Raw genomic sequence first — 20218 nt, 5'->3', positions numbered from 1 at the left:
ATCTCAACAGGATTTACAGCACAGGGACACTCAAAGCCAACAGCACAATAACTAGAAATACATTCACCTGTATTACAACAACACAGGATTTACAGCACAACTGAAGCGAACAGCACATTAACAAAATACACCGCTCAGTCTCAGCCAAAATACAATTGACTGTATTACTCTGTTATATAGCAGGATATCTTAAAGGAGTAGTAAAGGGAAAATCATGTTTCGCCCTGTTTTAAGGTTACTTATGATCATATACAATGGTTCAGATCAAAAAGTTGACAAAACTAACACTTTTGAGAAAGTCTGATAATTGCTCTACCACCGTTTTGGTCATACAATGGATGTGGGTGGGCACCGTGAAAAATCATTCAGTATATGATCATAAGTAACCTTAAAACGGGGCTAAACATGATTTTCCCTTTACTACTCCTTTAACACTAAATTAATCCTAAAATATTCTTACCTTATGCAATGTGTTTTCTCCTGGCTCTGCTTCATACAAAATCATCGATTGTGGAACACGTTAACTCCTCTGTCAATAAGAACCGCTTTGGCATTCCCCCACAAAGCTGGGTCAGTTGCGGTTTCAAACCAAGTCTCGCTCCTCTCTTTCAGTAGGTTGTAACTGATCTTCAATGCTAGCAGGCAGCGGAGGCGACACGCGTTGCCATTCGGTGGCTTCTTCTTGAGCACCTGCCTGCTCCTCTTCGCCCGCCGGCGCAAACAATAGCCCTGGTGGTGCAGCATTAGCACTAGCAACTGGCTCTGGCTGTTCGTCATCACCAGTGGGCATGCTAGCAGCCTCTACCGCAGCGTTGTCGATGCAACGTTGTTGTTCTCATCGTTTGTTTTCTAAAAACAAGGAAACGCGGGGAATCGGCTGTAAAATATCTGACTTGATTCTTTTTCTTTTCAGATTTTTCGTTTTGCTGCTCCACTTAAAGCCCCACTATGTTGTTGATTTCATCTTTAAATATCAGTTTCAAAGTCGATCTATTGGTGTGCTGGATTATAATAGCGAGAACAGCACCTCTTCCATTCCCACGGAGGGGTCCGGCGGCGTGTATTTGCACTATGTAACTTTTGACCGCGAGCCGCGGTTTTCTCTCGCATGAACGTTCGGCTTTACCTTTAGCTCTCCTCTTCGAATTTGCCGGCAGACTCCGTTTTCCTCAGCTTGTCAGTTGTCAACAAATGCACGTGAGAGGCGTAACCATGGATGTAGGGCGTAACAGGCGTCTCTCAGTGTTTTACGACAATGGTACTGCGGTTGTAATGGCTCTAGTGGCCTTTAGGGGCCGCTAAAGTGCACAAAACTGGAACGCTACATAATGGGGCTTTAAAGGGGTAGTGTTCTATTTTGGACATGTAGCCCTAATTATGATATGTCTAACATCAATCTGAAACAGAGACCATAATTTCTTTGATCGCTCAAATATTGAGCTAGATCGAGATTTTCGTCCGATGCAAATTTATTTACAATGGAAGTGGCCAGGGCATGTTAATACAAGTTGAAAAACTAGCAGGAAGCTCAGTGTATAATCTTACCAGTCTCAATATGTTGTACTGTGAAATTTATCACAATCAGTTGTGTTCAGCACGTCATATAGACGTCACAGGTCAGGCTACATACATTGTAACATCTCAAATGTTATGCAATTATAGTTTATCTATAGGCTAGTTATAGTTTTGAGCCCACAGCTGTCAGACTTTATAATAAGTCTGTATAATTGTCCCCAGGTCTTGTCCTGTCTGTCTTTTAATATGTGTATCCTTTTAGATTAGCTACTTTTTTTTACACTTTTCAGTGTAAACTGCGATTGTGAATTAAATAAACTCAAACTAAAAAAATTCAAACTCATTTGATTTTGCTGAATAGGCTACATTCCAGCCAACATTTCCCAGTCACTCGATAGGCTAATCTACAGTATTGTCAGTATGCTAAACTGACACTAGTTATTTCTTGATCAACGATGCCTCCTGGTGGTTGTGCAACACTGCACAAAAACACTTTGGTGCTTCCCGCCAACGCACTGACACCACAGAGCCGCTACTGTAGATTAGGCTATTTCTGGTACAGTGTTAGATTGGTTTGAATCCTACTTAAAGGACAGGGACTATTTTGTGTCTATAGGCAATTACAAATCTGAGCTGACAAAAATGACCTGTGGAGTTCCCCAAGGCTCCATCCTGGGGCCTCTTCTGTTCAACATTTACATGCTCCCACTAACTCAAATTATGGAAAACAACTAAATATGTTACCATAGCTATGCAGATGACACACAAATTTATATCACTATATCACCAGGAGACTATAATCCCATACAAGCGCTGAGTAAGTGCATTCAACAAATCAATGATTGGATGTGCCAGAACTTTCTCCAACTAAACAAAAATAAAACTGAAGTAATTGTCTTTGGAGCCAAAGTAGAACGATTAAAAGTCAGTGCTCAACTTCAATCAGTAATGCTAAAAACCACAAACGAAGCCAGAAATCTTGGTGTAGTCATGGACTCAGACCTGAATTTCAACAGCCACATTAAGTCAATTACAAAGTCAGCCTACTATCACCTGAAGAATATATCAAGGATCAAAGGATTTATGTCCCAGAAGGATTTGGAAAAACTTGTCCATGCGTTTATCTTCAGTAGACTCGACTACTGTAACGGCATGTATACAGGTCTCTCTAAAAAATCGATCAGACAGCTGCAGCTGATTCAGAACGCTGCTGCTCGAGTCCTCACTAAGACTAAGAAAGTGGAGCATATCACACCAGTACTAAGGTCTTTACACTGGCTTCCTGTCTGTCAAAGAATTGACTTTAAAATACTGCTGTTGGTTTATAAAGCACTGAATGGTCTAGGGCCAAAATATATTTCTGATCTGCTCATATGCTATGAACCATCCAGACCCCTCAGGTTGTCTGGCACAGGTCTGCTTTCTGTCCCCAAAGTTAAAACAAAACATGGAGAAGCAGCGTTCAGTTTTTATGCCCCACATATCTGGAACAAACTTCCAGAAAACTGCAGGTCTGCTGCAACTCTTGGTTCTTTTAAAACAAGCCTGAAGACTTTTCTTTTTGCCACTGCTTTCTAAGAGGAGTTATGTTTATCAGTATACTGCACTGTAACTTTTATTCCTGTATTCTATTTGTCCTGCTTTTTGTTTAAATGTCTATAATGACTTGCTTTTTGTGTTAATGCTTTTAATTTGTCCTGCCTTTTGTTTTAAATGTCTATAATGTCTTGCTTTTTGTTTTAATGCTTTTAATGTCTCATGTAAAGCACCTTGAATTGCCCTGTGGCTGAAATGTGCTATATAAATAAACTTGCCTTGCCTTGCCTTGCTACTGGCATGCAGAGAGAGAGAGAGAGAGAGAAGGGAGGGAATAGGAAGGGAGAGAAGAGAGAGAAGGGTTTGCATTTTGCTGCTCTTGCCTGACTTAAGCACTAGATTATGTTCTTGGTCACTTGTTTAGAAAGGAGATGCACTTGTGAGTTCTGGCAAATAGTGTTATACCCACTACCTATGTTAAATGCAATTAAGATTCAAGAAGTTTTCAGACGACACCGCCATCTTGGGTATTATGGACACAGACACAGATATTTCTTCCTATAGTCGGGAGGTCAAAAGGTTTGTACAATGGTGTGAGGACCATTACCACTATAAATACAAAAAAACAACAACAAGGAAATTATTTTCGACCCAGGGCATCTGAGGGATCATTCTCCACTACTGGTCCACAATGCCCACATTGCCCAGGTTCATTCATACAAATATTTGGGTATACATATTGATTGTAACTTGTCTTGGAATGTCCATGTGAACTCTGTCTACTCCAGGATTCAACAGCAACTTTATTACTTGCAAAGACTCAGGGTGTTTGGGGTCGAAGAGCTCTATTGATGTTATTATATCATGCTGTTTTTGAGAGCATTTTGCGTTATGGAATTGCTGTTTGGTTTGGTAATCTATCAGTCAAGTTAAAATCACAAATTAATCAACTGGTTCATACTGCAATGAAAGTGATGGGGGTGAGAGAGTATCCCACACTTCAAATGATTTTTGGTAAAACAGTAATTAGTTGAACTTCTCTCTCCCGTAATCAATGGTCCTTTCAGCTCTGGGCCTTTGCTCTCAGTCTTTAGAGAGATCTGGAAGAGGGAATAATGAACATCCATTATGAAAATGGTGGGCCGATAGTCTCAAAAATGTAATCGGCAGTTGTTGTGTAAAACAGTTTGACAGGTTGGGCCGGATAGCTACAGTAGCTACAGTAGCTTAAAGGTGGTTTTAACGCCCGCACTCGGGAGGGGCGGTCGTAACGCCCAAACCCAGTGACAAGACTGATTTCTGGACTTGTACCAGCGACATTTTAAACTGCAACGGAAAAGTAACCGACTCCTACAATTACATATCCTAGAGAGTCTACCTTCATATTTTCAGCGTCTATGTACATATTTAGTTATATAAAAACGACCACAAATCATCAATCTGAATTCTGTGAAGTGTCGCCCTGATAATATTGCTTGGGGATGCATCGTCATATGAGAATACCATATATACCAACATTACTGTACATGAGTTGGTGGAATGGGAGTTAACGCAGCCCCCCTCCAGGATTCCAAATTGCAGCACTATCGTCAAAATTAGCAACCCAGTTGTTTAGAGGACACTTCGAGCTACAAAGTAAGCTAAATTTTTATCACCAAACATTGTCTGGTTTTATACATTTATAGTTTTTGTGACGTTGTCGCATCAGAGTTGGTGTTAGCCCCTTCCACTAATAGCTAACGGTAACTTTAGCTACTGCTTAAAGTCACTGGTTTGGACAGTCTCTCGGTTGCATTAATAAATCGCTCCCTGTAACTTAACACATCAATATAGGGCCGCATTACACAAAGTTAATAACACTACACGATATAGCCCATGCATTTAGCTAACTTGATCTAACATTAGCTGGATCTGTTTATGTTAGCTAGTCTAACATTAGTTAGCGAGCTCGCTAACGCTAGCTTCACACCGACATAATTACACAAAGCTAGCTGCGGCATTGCAGTTCCAATAGTAGCACAAGGTGTGGACAACCTCTCAATACAAACATTCAATTTAATTTACGAAATTATTAATGAGACTTTACCTGAAAGACTTGTGCAAATAGGACAGGTTGGATCTCACGTCATCTCTCCAGCTCGATCAACTGACAAGACAATTCAAACCACACATGCGCTCGTGCATGCTTCTCTCTGCCCAGCCCAGCACGAATGGAGTGGCCATAGTAGTCTGGGGCCTTTCTCGTTCGGTGTTGTTTCGCCGGTCTAGAGCGGAAGCGCGATGATGCATCGCATAATCATCCAGTCTGGACCGGAAGACAAAAAATTGAAGGTAGAACAATGTGGGTCAGGAGATCAGGAGTCTCGCTATCTAGCAGAGATGAAAGAAAAATATGTTGAGCTGCAGCAGAACCGCAAAGAGGTAGAAGAGGAGATGAAAATGTTGAGTGAAAAACTCAACATATCAGAGCCTGACGGTACCAAAGTCAACCCTATCCAGAACATGTCCTCGGCCAAGGTGCCAGAAGTGACCATTCGTAGAGAGTTTAGAATTTGTGGTCAAATCGGTGAGGGAGGACAACGTGACAAGCTGTCATACAACAACCTCATCCACCAGATGGAGAGCGGGCTCCGCAGGGGTCACAGTGAGTCAGACGTCATTGAGTCTGTGATAAGGGCCATCAGCCCAGGTCTAAAGCTACATGACATGTTTGAGATAAGTCTGATCTCATCCTGCCTCAGCTAAAAAACGATACTAAAGGGACATTACAAAGACACAACAGACCTTTACCAAAAACTGTCAGCACAAGATTTTTTGTTCAGAGCTATTGAGCTAAAACACAGGCTGCTTTTTGCAAACAAGGAAGGAGAGTCAGAGGAACACTACAGCGCAGAGCTAGTCAAAAAGAAGTTCCAGAGGTCGGTGGGTACAGGGCTGCTTAATGACCAAGATGTGACAGATGAAACTCTGATTGAGAAACTAAACAAAGCAGCTAAACTTGAAAATGAAAGGCTTAGTAAACAGAAGAGGAACAGCACCAAGCCTCCCAGAGTGAACGAGCTGCAGACCAACCAAGACACATGGGACAGTTCACAGGATTTATCTCCAGCCCAGAGTACACAGCCGATGAACAGCAAGAAGAGTTCCAAGGAAAGGAAAAAAAACTTCTGCCCCCACCGGAAGCTGAGCTGAATGCCCTGGTAAGAGAGTTGAAAACGGAAGTAGCTGAAGTGAAACAAATGGTGCTGGCTTCACTGAATACAGGCAAGTCGCAGTCCCAAGAAAATGGCAGACAACAGGGACACTTGGAAGAGAAGCCACAGGACCTGTCAGGCCAAAGGAGAAGGAGGGTGCTGCAACCACTGGCGCACTCGGACAAGAGGCTGCAGGGCGTGCCAGGATAAGGGGTAGGAGAAAACTGCAGTCATTGCTTCAGATCTGGTCTCAGTTTGGTCACATCTCCAGAGGATGCAGAGCTCCACGCCAGGTGCAGGGAAACTTCAGCGGGTCGCTGCCGAGGGACCAGCAGTGACCAAGAGCAGAGTCCCACCCGGGACGCTGTCATCACTGCCTACAGGAAGAGGGTACTGTACATACAGGAAGTTCCAGATCTGTGCAGGTTGTTCTACAACAATATTGCTCCAAAGCATGTCAGAAGGCTAAATGGCAAGAACACGAATCTCTCTGTAGGGCAGTCAGGGTAGTTGAGAAACATTTGGAAGAGGTAGAGGCACAAAAAATAAACCACCAGAAATAGCCAATGTTGATTATCTCTCAGGAAAGGAAAGCTCATCAAAGTAATAGGAAAGCGTAAAATGGTTAAATGTACCTTTGATTATGTGCCTGTGACGGCACTGTGGGATACAGGTGCACAGGCCACTGTAATAAATGATAAATGGAGAGCTAAGCATCTACCAAACAGCACTGTTAGAGCAATAGAGGAACTCTTAGGGCCAGAGCCACTGCATAGACTTGCTGCTAATCAAACCCAGATTCCAATTAGAGGGTGGATACCCATTGAACTCAAACTTAGTGGTCAGACACCTGTAGGGAAAGCCTGTTAGTACTGAAGAATTATTTTTTCTATACAAAAAAAATAAATCAAAATAGCAATCTGACTTTAATTGTATCAGATATTTCAAAGATCCTGGTGTCTCAAATTCTTGTAATTGAGTTCATTGAAAGAGTCCTGAACCTGAGTTAATTTATTGGTCCCAAAACAGGCAAAACAGAGAGCTCAATAAACCAGAGAAAGTCTAGAAGTTCTGAAGAAATAAGCACTTGACATGTTTGATGCAAAATGAGCTTGCTTAAACCCTGTATATTTTATCAAATTACAAAATATTTGATAAAGATATTCCTGTCCAGATTCAGTCAGTGGTACTGTGATAGACAGAGCGTTATGCTGTGACATCACTTTAGTTGCAGTTTATACTAGTCTGAACCTGTTGGTGCTGTTTTTTTATGCAAATTGTCTATTAAAAAAATCATTCCATTGAATTGAATATGGCACTTGTTTTGGTCTAAAAATACCTGGGATGTTGCAAATACAGCACTTTCCCAAACGTATTACTATCTCTGGCTCTCCTTGTTGTAGACTTAAATGAATTACATGAGCCTGAATACTATCCTCTCTGACCTTTCCCTAGTAGAGTATACTGGTTCTCCATCACATACAACACTTCCTGACTATTACAACTCTACCTCCATCTAGTGGAGCATAGATGGTAATTGCTCAAACCTGCCTGAGACCACATTTCCAGTGTCTGAACAGGGATACATGGTTTACTACAAAACATAACTTTTACCGTGTATTACAAATGTCCAGTGTAATCATACAGTATATTTCATGACCTTACAGACCTTGTAGATTCATATATTGCTTTAACACGTATCAAACTTGATCTATACAAATGTTCTACAACACTTAATAAAAACATAATCAGTACCAGTACTGGTTTCCAGTGATCCCAATGCAGCAGAAGATCCTATAATAGGCTTTAATGTGATGGAAGAAGTGATAAAGGAACAGCTGGAACATCAACAGGGTGTTACCGCGGGTGACAGTGTTACAGAAATAGTGGTGAGTGGTGCTTTTTAAATTGACTCATGTGCAGCAAGAACTTTTATTCAGTTAATGCACACTCGCCAAGCTACTAGCAGTGAGGGGACCATAGTGAAGACAGGCAAAAAGCGAGTTGTCTTGTATCCCGGTGAAGTCACCACAGTCAGATGTCGCACACGTTCACAGACTGAGAAAGATACTGTAATGCTGTTTTGCCCCAGCATGTATCCAAGCTTACCCGAGGGGTTGCACATCAAAGATGTACTGTTCACCATGGAAAGAGGCAACTCAGTCATTGTCCCCATCTCTGCGGATCAACTCCACAGGACACAGTATCACACCAGACCCACATGTTAGCCTGGGATCCAGCAGCTGTACAACCTGCATCACAAGGACAAACACAGGTGAGCTCAGACGGAGCTACACAAGAAGAGACAGACTGCTCAGGCACCACAGACTCTAGTGAAGCATGGGACCCCCCTTCTTCTTTGTGCGGGTTAGGTGTTGTTGACCTCTCCTCCCCAGGCTCGGGGCCGAGGGGCTATGCTTTTACAACCCCAAGCCTGGGTGAGGGGTCACCCTGGGTATATATCCGGGCACATTTCCAGTAGCCATGTCACCGTTTCGTCATCCAAAAACTGTCAGGCCATGCATTCCTTTGGGTGTCCGGTATGTCAGACAGTCCTGGATGACATGGTCTGCGGTTTGTTCCTCAGCGCCACACTCGCACGCCGCACAGGATACCAAGCCCCATCTGTGCATCGATGAGCAGAAGCGTCCGACGCGATTGCCTCTTCTGGAAGCATCTGGCACTTCTGATGCTGTTTGCTACCGGTGGTGAGGGTGAAGCTGCGGTTTCGGACAAGCTCCATGATCATGCTGACCATGTGTCTGTCCGGCAGCAGGCAGAGCAGCTTGCAGGTGAGGCCACGGTGCCATACGGTGTCGTAGGCAGCCGTCAGGTCTATAAAGATGGCTCTGGCCTTCTTTTAGCCGAAAAGCTGTCCTCAATGTCTTGAGTCATCAAAGTGACTTGATCCATGGTCGATCTCCCGCGTCGGAACCCGGCCTGCTCCTGTGGGAGCAGCGGGTCGATGATTGGTTCGACACGGGCGTAGATGAGATGCGAAAGGATCTTGAAGGGGATACATAACAGAGAGATGGGGCGGTAACTCTTGCGGTCCCCTTCAGGTTTGTTCGGCTTAGGGATCGTGACAACTAGGGCTCTTCTCAAGATTTTGGCGATCTTGAGTTGGCACAAACAAGAAGAGAGGAATGCTCTTAACCAGGACTTCAAGGCAGGCGCGGCATGGAGTATAAGCTCCGGGCAGATAGAATGAGGCCCCGGAGCTTTCCCTGGCTTCACATGCTGGAGGACAGCAGCGAACTCCTCCGGAGTGAATTCACTGGAGATGTTACCGCCGCTAGGAGTTGTGGCCTTCCAGAGGTCAGACACTTCTTTTGCCACGAGAAGTCGATGGAGTTAATGGCCTCTTCCCAGCGCTGTTGTCTCCTTCGGCTGAGTCTAGACAGCAGGGCTGAGGCAAGTCTATCTTACTCAGCTCCTGGGAGGGCCCGGAGGAAGGCACAGTAGAGACACTCACACTCTGCATCCCAACATGGTTTGTAGCTATTGCGATGTTCGCATGGGATGGATTTTTTGGCCGCTTTCACCAGTATGTCGCAGAGTTCCTGGTACGCCTTGTCCACGTTGTTGGTGTAAGGTGGTGGAAGGCACCTCGTGGATCTATGGGTAAGGAGGCGGCAGCGTTTTCAGTTGGCCTTTCGGAAGTCCCATCGCTTTCACCGGCTCACTCGGGATGAGATCCACGAGTTTAGGCATGGTAATTAGCGATGGTCGATGTTGGGACCGCAGGAACTTTCCTAGCATGCGTCTATCAGGGAGATGGTTATCAACGCTGATGCTTGCGAATGCCAAGTCAGGATTCGTCCCAGTTTTCCAGCGATCTGAGACAAAGCTGGCTGCGCCCTTGGGATCGTACAACAGGGCCAGGCTGTTGTTAGCTGCCCAAGCAGCCAGGTTTTCTCCGTCGGATGTATTGGTGCTGTACCCCCAGTCATCGTGGTGGCAATTGAAGTCACCAGCATAGAGGCAGGGGTGGGGGAAGACTGGGAGATGCGCTGGTGTGATTCATGAGGCCGGAGGCTTGTAGACGTTGACGATTTTAAAGCCGCCAACGTCCACGCACAACCACTCAATCTCCGAGCCCGTCGGAGATTGGTCGACGAGAGTCCAGTTCAACCTTTGATGGACGAACATAACGAGGCCATGCTTCCTGCTTAGGGTAGACCCAGCTAGAGCGAAATTTGGAAGAACTATCTTATCTGCTGTTACGCAGTGGATCTCCTGGAGGAGGATGACGAGGGCCTTGGTGGTGCAGGCCAGGTGCTCGATGACATCGATTTTACTGGGGGTGAGCCCTTCGGAGTGCAGCTGCAGAATTCAGGGTTGAGAGCCAGAAGCAAGCTCCGCCGGCTGCTCTTCCCGCCTGTGTCAGCCGAACGGTGGTGGCCCTCAGTTGGCAGACTTTGCTTCGTGTACGGTGGTTAATCGCAGCTACTGACGGGGAGCACCGCGAGAAGGTGTCTGCCTCGCCCCCCCATTGAAGTAGGTGTCCTGCAGGGTGGGGAGAGATGTTCTGATGGCGCGTTCAGCGCACCACTCTCTGCAGGGCACCGCGGTCATTGAAGGAGCAGTTCCCGTACCACGTGGTGATGCAGCCTGTCATGGTATTCTCCACGGCCAAGGAATACAAGTTCCTCAAGATGGAGGGTGAGACCTTGAATTTCCGCAACTGTCGAAGATAGTAGAGCATCTGCCTGGATTTTTTAATGTGTTTACTGGGTGTAAGAGTCCAGGTGAGGTCCTCAGCGATGTGTATGCCGATGTATTCGAAGCTAGAAACCCTCACCACAGGTTTTCCACTGAGCTTCAGTGAGGTGTACAGTATGTGCTGACCGGCTGTTTCCTTAAGTCCACCACCATTTCCTTTGTCTTGTGACGTTCAGGGTCAGGTTGTTGGACTGACACCAATGTGCCAGTATGTCTACCTGGTTCAGGTAGGCCTGTTCATTGTTGTTAGTGATCAGGCCTGACACCACTGTCGTCTACGAATATGATGATGGAGGTGGTGCTGTCGGTGGCTGTGCAATCGTGGGTACAGATGTTATACAGGAAGGCTCAGGAGAGTGCACAAACCCACTGAAGGTCAATGAGTATAAGACCAATCTGTCGGCCCAGGGCTGAGAACTGTGTGATCGGTAAACGTTGATAAGCAGCTGATACAGCTTTTCCATGGTCAACCCATACTCAAAGGGGAGGTGGGCAAACCCTGGGCTCCCATTTGTGGATATGGGACGGGTTTTGGAGATAAATAGGGTCTCCCGTTCCTCTTAGCCAGTCACATTGTCACAATGGTTTTCCTCTGGCTCGTGTCTTGCCTCGCCTTCATCAGCGCCGCCTATGGTAAGCATTACGAAGTGTTCCATCCCCCCACCCCCCTTTTTTATTCTTGAAACAAAAAGATGTGGAACTTAAAATGAAAAGCAGACTGTTCCCACCTTGTTTTCGCCTCAGAGGCTTTTAGGTGTTAAGAATTAAATCAATATTTATCACGCACACATTTCATATCTACACTTTACTGAACATGCGTACAATCCGGATGTCCCCACATCCCATAATCGGTGACATGATATCAAATACATATGACACAGACATGTAAATTCTCTGTACATGACACAAATAAACCAAGTCAGGGGCGGGGCATGTGTGACACCATTGTTTGTCTCCAGGCTGCGGCACCCCCGCCATCCCTCCCCGGGTGACTGGCTATGCCCGCATCATCAACGGTGAGGAGGCCGTGCCCCACTCCTGGCCCTGGCAGGTGTCCCTGCAGGTGAGGGCCAGTTTATTCTGCCCTACTCTGACATTGTACTAAGATGTACTTTATTACTGACGTAATTCTGCTTTGTATATTTCCCTGTACAGACACATGGCAGACCTACCTACAAGACAAGTTGTCTTGTTAGACAGATTACATGTACATGTTTGTTTGGGACCATTTCTCATGGTTTTAGCCACTGATATCAGTTATGGCCTCCTCTCTTGCTCAGAAATCTAATGGTGCCCACTTCTGTGGAGGTTCCCTGATCAACGAGAACTGGGTGGTCACCGCCGCTCACTGCGACGTCATGTGAGAGCGCCACTGCTGTCATGTTCAGCATTTGGTCCATTATATCTCTTTTCTCCTGTATGTGCAACTGGGGGGGATTGGTTAAAGCAAAGTCACTGCTTGTTGAAATACCACCCACCTGTGCCATCTAAGTACATACTGTACAGTCCTTCAAATTTACTGAATGTAGAATATACAGTACAGTAGACTAAGACGAAAATAGAAAATGCAGTATTGTAGCAATAGAAAATGTATTACAATTAGGACAGCTGGCATCGTGCCCCTAACAATGGTTGACCGGGGAAAGTAGTTGGAAAAGGGTCTCTTTATCCTTTGTAATGGCTTTCGTTGGTATTTCAGGACCTCCCACAACGTGATCTTTGGAGAGCATGACAAGTCAAAATATGGAAACAACGAGAAGATCCAGATTATCAGGCCCTCTAAGGTACACAACACTGTCTTGTTTGGACACAGATCTATGATCAGATTAGCAGGCAAAAATAAACATTGAAGTATTTTAAACTAGAAATGGAGTTTTATGCCAGTCCAAACCCAGTGTCTCTGTGACCTTCACACGCCAAGATATGGCTGTTTCAATCACCCCATTGACAATGAATGGAGGGAATTTTTCACTCCTGAGTCAAAAAAAATGAATGGAGGTGAATGGGTGGCCGTGTTTGGACGGCTCTGTGCTGCCCCTCTCAGGTCACAGTTGGCAGTCCCCACGCACCCCAGTCCAAACCCTGTGTCTCTAGCGCCCCCACATGGGGAGCGGCTTTGCTCAAAGTTTTGTTTTAATTTGTGGATCCACCCCATGATTCAGATCTACTCCAAAATAATGGTTTCCTCCTTGGCCCATGCTATAACCCTCCACCGAATTTCATGACAATTGGTCTGGTAATTTTTATGTAATCCTGCTTACTAATGGACTAACGGACAAAGAGAACCACACATGCGACCATAATATTTGAGGTGCAATTAATTAACCTCAGAGTTTGTATTTGACTATTTTACTAGTTTCATAGTCCTGGGTTAACAAAATCAAGCACAAACTACACATTTTGACAAATCGTGGGATAGCAGGCACTCCCAAAAAGCCATAGTGGAAGGAAAAATACATGTAAAAGCCTATAATTGTCACATTCTCTCAGGTGAGAAATATCCTCTAACACAGTACAAGCTGAACCCTTTCCCATCCCAACCATAACCAAAACCACACAAACAAACCTTAAAGGGATAGTTCGGAATTTTGGACATAAGCCTCATTTACAACTTACCCATTATGTTGTTGATTGATTGAGATCATTTTCAGCTGCTTCAATGCTGCCCCTCGTTTTGGCTTTCACATCTTGCTAATGCTAGCACAATGCAAGCTAGCATCCACTACCAAACTCATAACAGTGCACCCAAAGCAAATAAAATATGAGACAATCTGTCAGGTCATTTGAGTGTTTATACCATAATCTTTAAGTGAACTATCGTAAAATCCTTTGTGGGGACCTATTTTCTCAATGGAAGTAAGGTGGCGGAGTCATAGTTCACATTACCTAGGAATGTAAACACCGACACTGCATTAGGTAGCTAACGTGAAGAGAAAGATAAAATAGGTCCCCACAATGTAAATGATTCACTAATAGTTTGACTTTTAAAAATTAATTTTAGAAATGAACCCCCAAAAGACAGTCTGTCATATTTTATTTACTTTGGGTGCATTGTAGAGTGTTTGAGTTTGGTAGCAGATCCTAGCTTGTACCATTGCATCCTGCTGGCATTAGCTAGATGTGAATGGCCAAATGAGGGGCAACAAGGAAGCTGCAGAAAAAGATCTCAATCAATCAAGAATATAATGGGTAAGTCGTAAATGTATATTAAATGTATATTTATAAATCAATTCCAAACCATCCCTTTAAGTGTGTAGGAGGGGCAACTTCCTCCTGTACCCACCTGCTGTAATAAAGTTATATCCCTTACTGGTACCATGTACTGTAAATATCTGTTTGAACTATCCTTTTAACCCACAGGTCTTCACCCACCCCGCCTGGAACCCCCGCAAGTTCAACAATGACATCACCCTGATCAAGCTGTCCAAGCCTGTGACTCTGGGCAAAACTGTGTCCCCCGTGTGCCTGGCTGCATCTAGCGATGTCTTCGCCCCTGGCATGACCTGTGTGACCTCCGGCTGGGGCCTGATACGCATCGGTGAGACACGTGAGTCACCTTAAAGGAGTAGTTAAGGGAAAAATCATGTTTAGCACCGTGGGCACCGTGAAAAATCATTCAAAAAATATGTTAAACTCTCAATTTCAAAGACAAGAAACTCACAGAGGTGTTAGTTGGCGCTCTGACATATAATTCGCCATGAAGTAAGATTCTAGTTAATCTGGAAAGGCTTTTTTAAATATTTAGCATAGAACTATTTAGTCGCAGCACATACGTGTGTAAACTTTCGCAAACTAGGTAGCCTAGCAACATAAACAATAACAATAGCTACCATAAGTAGTTCCGCTTCCTGAATCCCCTCTGTGGATTGATCTACACATCTACAATGGTCGCGTCAATACAGGTCAATGGATTTCATAAAATAATCAATAAAACCCTACAGGATTCACACTTTGCGGCGAATTTGATGTCAGAACACCAACGGACACCAATTACCCTCTCGGTGAGCTTCTTGTCTTTGAAATCGAGAGTTTAACATGCTTTTGAATGATTTTTCAAGATGCCCACCCACATCCATTGTATGACCTAAACGGTGGTAGAGCAATTATCAACTTTCTCAAAAGTGCTAGTTTTGTCAACTTTTTGATCTGAACCATTGTATATGATCATAAGTAACCTTAAAACAGGGCTAAACGTGATTTTTTCCCTTTACTACTCCTTTAACCTACCTAACTTACCGACTTTTCATCTGTAACTGTCACCCACCCGTAAAGAAAAGCGAAGTACCGTATACATTATTATGGGGAGAAATAGTGTTGAATACCTATCGTGTGCTTCTAAACTAATTAGATTCTCTGACTGTGAGACAATGTCTGGCTCGATGTTTCAGAATCACTTTGTATTTGAGATGTGAGTTCTAATGTGCTCCAAGGTTCTAATAGTTTGGCTTTTTTCATTCATTCATTCAAACCTTTATTTAAACTCAAAAGGACACTGAGGTGCATGCACCTCATTTACAGCATCACCGAGTGAAATAAACATTACATCACACATCAAATAAAACAATTACATCTCGAATCACCAAAGACAGAGATCATGTTTATAAACTCTGTGATTGAAGGGAGAACTTCCATCTTCAACTGAGTCTGAATGTCATTCCAAGACTTTGGAGCAGCATACGAGAACGCTGTCCTGCCAAGCTCTGTATTAGCTGGAGGGACCTTAAAAACAAGCCAGTTACTGGAACGAGTCTGATAGGAAGGAACGTTCCAGTCCAGTAGGGCGGCAATATAAGGGGGTAGTCTACCGATAATTGCCTTAAAGATATACAGATACCAGTGATGGTCACGCCGAGCTGCTAGAGAATTTTATTCGTTTTTATTTTTACATTCTTCGTATGGGTCAGTTGTTATTGTCCTCTCCCCCTAGGCTCGGGGCCGAGGGACTATCCATTTACCACCCCGAGCCTAGGTGAGGGGTCACCCTGGCTATATATCCAGGCACACCTCCAGGAGCCATGTCACCGTTTCGTCATCCAAAACCATCAGGCCATGCAGTCCGTTGGGTGTCCGGTATGTCGGACGGTCCTGGATGACGTGGTCTGCGGTTTGTTCTTGGGTGTGCGGGGGTGATGTGTGTGCCGGTTTGTGTTCCTGCCCCCTTGCTCATGGTGATGTTGATAACCTGGGTGGTAATCCTGCATCTGGCTGAGATGGGGAGTCTCCTGGCAGAATCCAAAGCCAGCTTAGTAAAGAGGTCACATTGCCTTCCAGCCTACACTCTGTACTGGTCCTACAGTACCAATAAAACAAAGACAGTACATAGGGCACCATTCTCAGTCATTCTCAGAATTGTAACAATAATGAAGCCTGATAAATGTATGAAAAGTATCAAAACAGCAATCCTCTTATCCCCATAGAGAGCAGTTGCTTGTACAATACTGGTGTTTTATGAGGACCTCTTCCACGGTGTGTTTTGTACCGTGGGAGTGAATCAGAATCAATTAATGATTATCATGAATTAAAGGTGATTCTCCTCCTAGATGATGATTCTCCTCCTAGAGTATGACCCTTGACCTACAGCTGCTCGGAGCTAGGAACCATGGGAGTACTGTGCTCCTCAGGCACTGGCGGTCTCCTGTACATGGCAGGAGGGGTAGATGCATGTCTTCAAGAGAGGGTACAGTGAGGAGGACGGGTTAGTGGAATAAGTTAATGATAAAGATGAGTTACCTTGCGATGTTGAGTGAGTGGTCTGTGGTCACAGACTGTCTGTGCTGGTGTCCTGCTGTGTCTAGGGGACCTGGAGGTAGATGGTAAATGGTAAATGGACTGCACTTATATAGCGCTTTTCCACCTTAGCGGCACTCAAAGCGCTTTACAATGGCCTCTCATTCACCCATTCACACATACATTCACACACCCATGGCAGTAGCTGCCATGCAAGGTGCTAACCTGCTCATTGGGAGCAATTTAGGGTTAGGTGTCTTGCTCAAGGACACTTCGACATGTGGACAGTCGGAGCTGGGATTCGAACCACTGACCATTCGATCACTGAACGACCCGCTCTACCAACTGAGCTACAGCCGCCCTGATGATGGCCTCTTCCTCCCTGCTCTCCTCACCCCAGATCCTGCCCCCGCTGGTTATGCTCTGCAAATGCCAACTATGTTATAGACACACAATGATTTAAGAGCACAAACACTTAAGTGTTTGAAATCCTGTACATTTCTCAACCTAGCTTTGTGAGATTGTGTGTCTGTGTCCGTCCATCCTGTGCCTTGTGAGATTGTGTGTCTGTCTGTGTGTCCGTCCGTCCTGTGCCTCGACTAAACAACCTTACCGCTGAGCATCTTCTCGTTGCTCCAGGCCTTATCCAGGTCCATCTGTAGTAGTTTCTCTTCAGTGTGACATCCTTGAGAGTCACGGACTCCCTGTAACTGACGCTGTGTCTCCTGCAGCTGCTGCTTCCCACTTTAGTGGCTTTTGGCCTTCTCCACCTGGGAATAAAATAACACAGGCCATTCGCTATTTGTTATTCAGTGGAGATGAAAGGAGAACTTTGAAAGATGAAAGATGAAAGGAGAACTTTGAAAGGTGAAAGATGAAGGAAAGATGAAAGATGAAAGAAGAACTCTGCATGTCTGTCACTGTGTGTAATCAGATGGCTCTGCTGGAACTATCGGAAATCTACACAGTAATAATGTTATGCAATGATTAAGCATTTTGAACTTAATGAAACTCTTTCTCTAGATGGCTCTGTCCCCAACAAGCTGCAGCAGGCCGCCCTGCCCCTGCTGTCCAATGAGCAGTGCAAGAGGCACTGGGGCAGCAGCATCACTGGCGTCATGATCTGTGCTGGTGCTGACGGAGCTACCTCCTGCATGGTGAGATCCTCTCACCTCCTCTATTCGTCTCTCTCTGTCTCTTCCTTTCACACAACCCTCTTCCATCTGCTGTATTTTTTAATGACACCCTCTTCTTTTAATTCTCTGAATCTAACCACTCATTTCTTTCTCTTCTTCTCCTCTGTTGATTGGTCCTTTCATTTGTCCCTTGTAGTGGAAATAAATCTGATCGAAAGTAAAGGATTTGCCAAGGTTCGCTCAAAGAGGTTAAGTCTGATTTATTAAGAAAACATACGAGCGTAAGGACTTCAGGATAACGCACGTGAGTGTTTCATCCGACAGAAGTGAAACAGAAAGGTTGTTGCGCGGTCTTATATTCAAGCAATACACAGGTATGACGCTTCCAGAGATGTGATTGGCTAACCCATCTGTACACGTCAAAATAAATGGCAGTCATCATCAACAACGGTCAAGAGTTCAGACACGTGATCTTAGAAAGTGCAGTAAATCTTGAATAGGTTTCAGGTAGGGACAATAGAACAATGGAAGGTCACTGTAGGCCAGACTGAAAGTCTGGGGTGTGTCAACCTCCTGGAGATGTCATCATGTTATAAATGAGGTTAGCACAGCTAGGGGTTTTGCATGTGAAAGATTGAGGGAGGTAGAGTGAAACTGGGACAAGGCTGATAACAATTTCTATGACACCCTTCAACCCGTTCATTTAAATTCCTCAGACCTTCAACCTTCATCCATCCATCTCTCCACCACTTTTGTGTGTAGGGCATCTCTTATCGCCCAAGAGTCTAATTCCCTTTTTATCTTTCTCCCTCTCTTTCTCTCTATCTCAGGGTGACTCTGGTGGCCCTCTGGTCTGCGAGAAGGACAACGCGTGGACCCTGGTCGGTATCGTCTCCTGGGGAAGCAGCCGTTGCTCCACCTACACCCCTGCTATCTATGCTCGCGTCACCGAGCTCCGCTCCTGGGTGGACCAGATCCTAGCTGCTAACTAAGAAGGCAATGCCAACAACCGCCACCATTCAGCCTCCCCAGCATCTCTCGCCTACCTTTGGTGGCTAAGATCGAAAATGTCACTCATCTGTCTGCACAGGATATTGAATAAATATACTAAAATATTTTTTGTTATCAATGCTTTTGTCTTGATTGTTTTTTTTTGAGTCCTTGATTGTTCTGAAAACAATCAGGAGAGGGTGCTGGTTGCTTATGCATATATTCCCTGGGCCCGTAGCTTTTGCCATGGCCTATCTGGCAGTTTGGAATGAGATGCTCTTTTACATTGCTCTGCTCTTTGACACATGCCCTGCAGTTCAACACTAACTCACTTATTCGGCCACTTAGCCATGTCCATCACACTGTCTGGCTAGCACGTTCTCTACACTTGACTACACCCTGGTGGCCCTCTTGTATTTTTTCCAGCACATCATTCCTCATAGAAGATGGGATAACGAGCCTAGTTCCCCGTAGCAACAGTTCATTGTGTGTGCTGAGAACTGCTGTCTTTCCAGTATGGTCTTACCACCGCGTCAAGACAGCCAGGATCAGGCCAGCCCTCTGCGCAGTACTTCATGGTTTATGAGCACACACTGTCAGCCAGGCAGAGCTGGTTGATGCTGCTAGGGAAAGGGATGTCTGGGGCCCCCTGCTGGAACTGCTGCCTCCGCAACCCGACCCCAGATAAGCGGACGACGATGGATGGACGACGATGGATGACACTGTCAGCACTCAACTGTTGTCGCAGCTCTGTCAGGTAAGTGTCACTTGCAGGCAGGTTTTCCATTATGCAGTCCACATAGACGTTGGTCTCTTCCATCAGCCCGTCCCCTCGGGACAGAGTGTCTGCTACCGTGAGGTTCTTCCCTGGGACGTGTGTGATGGTGTATGAGTACCTCATGAGCCGCATGCTGTACTCACCCAGCTCAGTATGAACCTGATGGCTTTGACTGAAGCCACCCTAGCAGCACTGCCCACCTGCATACCACAACAGACAGGAAACAGGCAATTCAGATTTGAGGGGGTAGAGTCAGATGATGTGACTTAACCGGTTAAACTACAGGGAATTTAGAATGATGACCCATTTCATTCTGAGGTTCATGTAACTTACAGTAGATGTACAGTAGATCCCTACTTTATTAGGAACTCGTATATAATCTTTAACCTTTCAGCAGAGATTACTCACCTATAGTAGTGACCAGTATTTGCCACACACCAGTGTTTGCCATGTCTCTCCTATGATGTTTTTTTAGCCTCTCTTACTCTGAAATGTAATTTAATGTAATGTATTGCTTTATAAATGTTCTTAGCCGGTAGACAAACATACTCCTGGAGCTTGCTCGATCACCTTGTTGAGAGGGGTCAGGGAAGAATTTTTACAGCTCACATATCTGG

General features: G+C 44.9%; 1 protein-coding gene across 1 annotated transcript; it reads left to right on the top strand.

The window, feature by feature from the left end:
• Positions 1-11551: 11551 nt before the first annotated feature.
• Positions 11552-18825, top strand: LOC311308299 (chymotrypsin B-like; the record flags this gene model as incomplete). Its single annotated transcript, XM_084437259.1, has 7 exons — positions 11552-11603; positions 11930-12033; positions 12251-12330; positions 12670-12754; positions 14331-14508; positions 17721-17854; positions 18664-18825. 7 exons carry the CDS (start codon positions 11552-11554, stop codon positions 18823-18825), a joined length of 795 nt encoding a protein of 264 aa, XP_084293385.1.
• Between the last annotated feature and the right edge of the window lie 1393 nt (positions 18826-20218).

Source organism: Borostomias antarcticus (genome assembly GCF_949987555.1).
Source record: "Borostomias antarcticus genome assembly, chromosome: 4".
NCBI lineage: Eukaryota > Metazoa > Chordata > Actinopteri > Stomiiformes > Stomiidae > Borostomias > Borostomias antarcticus.
This window is presented reverse-complemented; position numbering and strand designations above follow the sequence as displayed.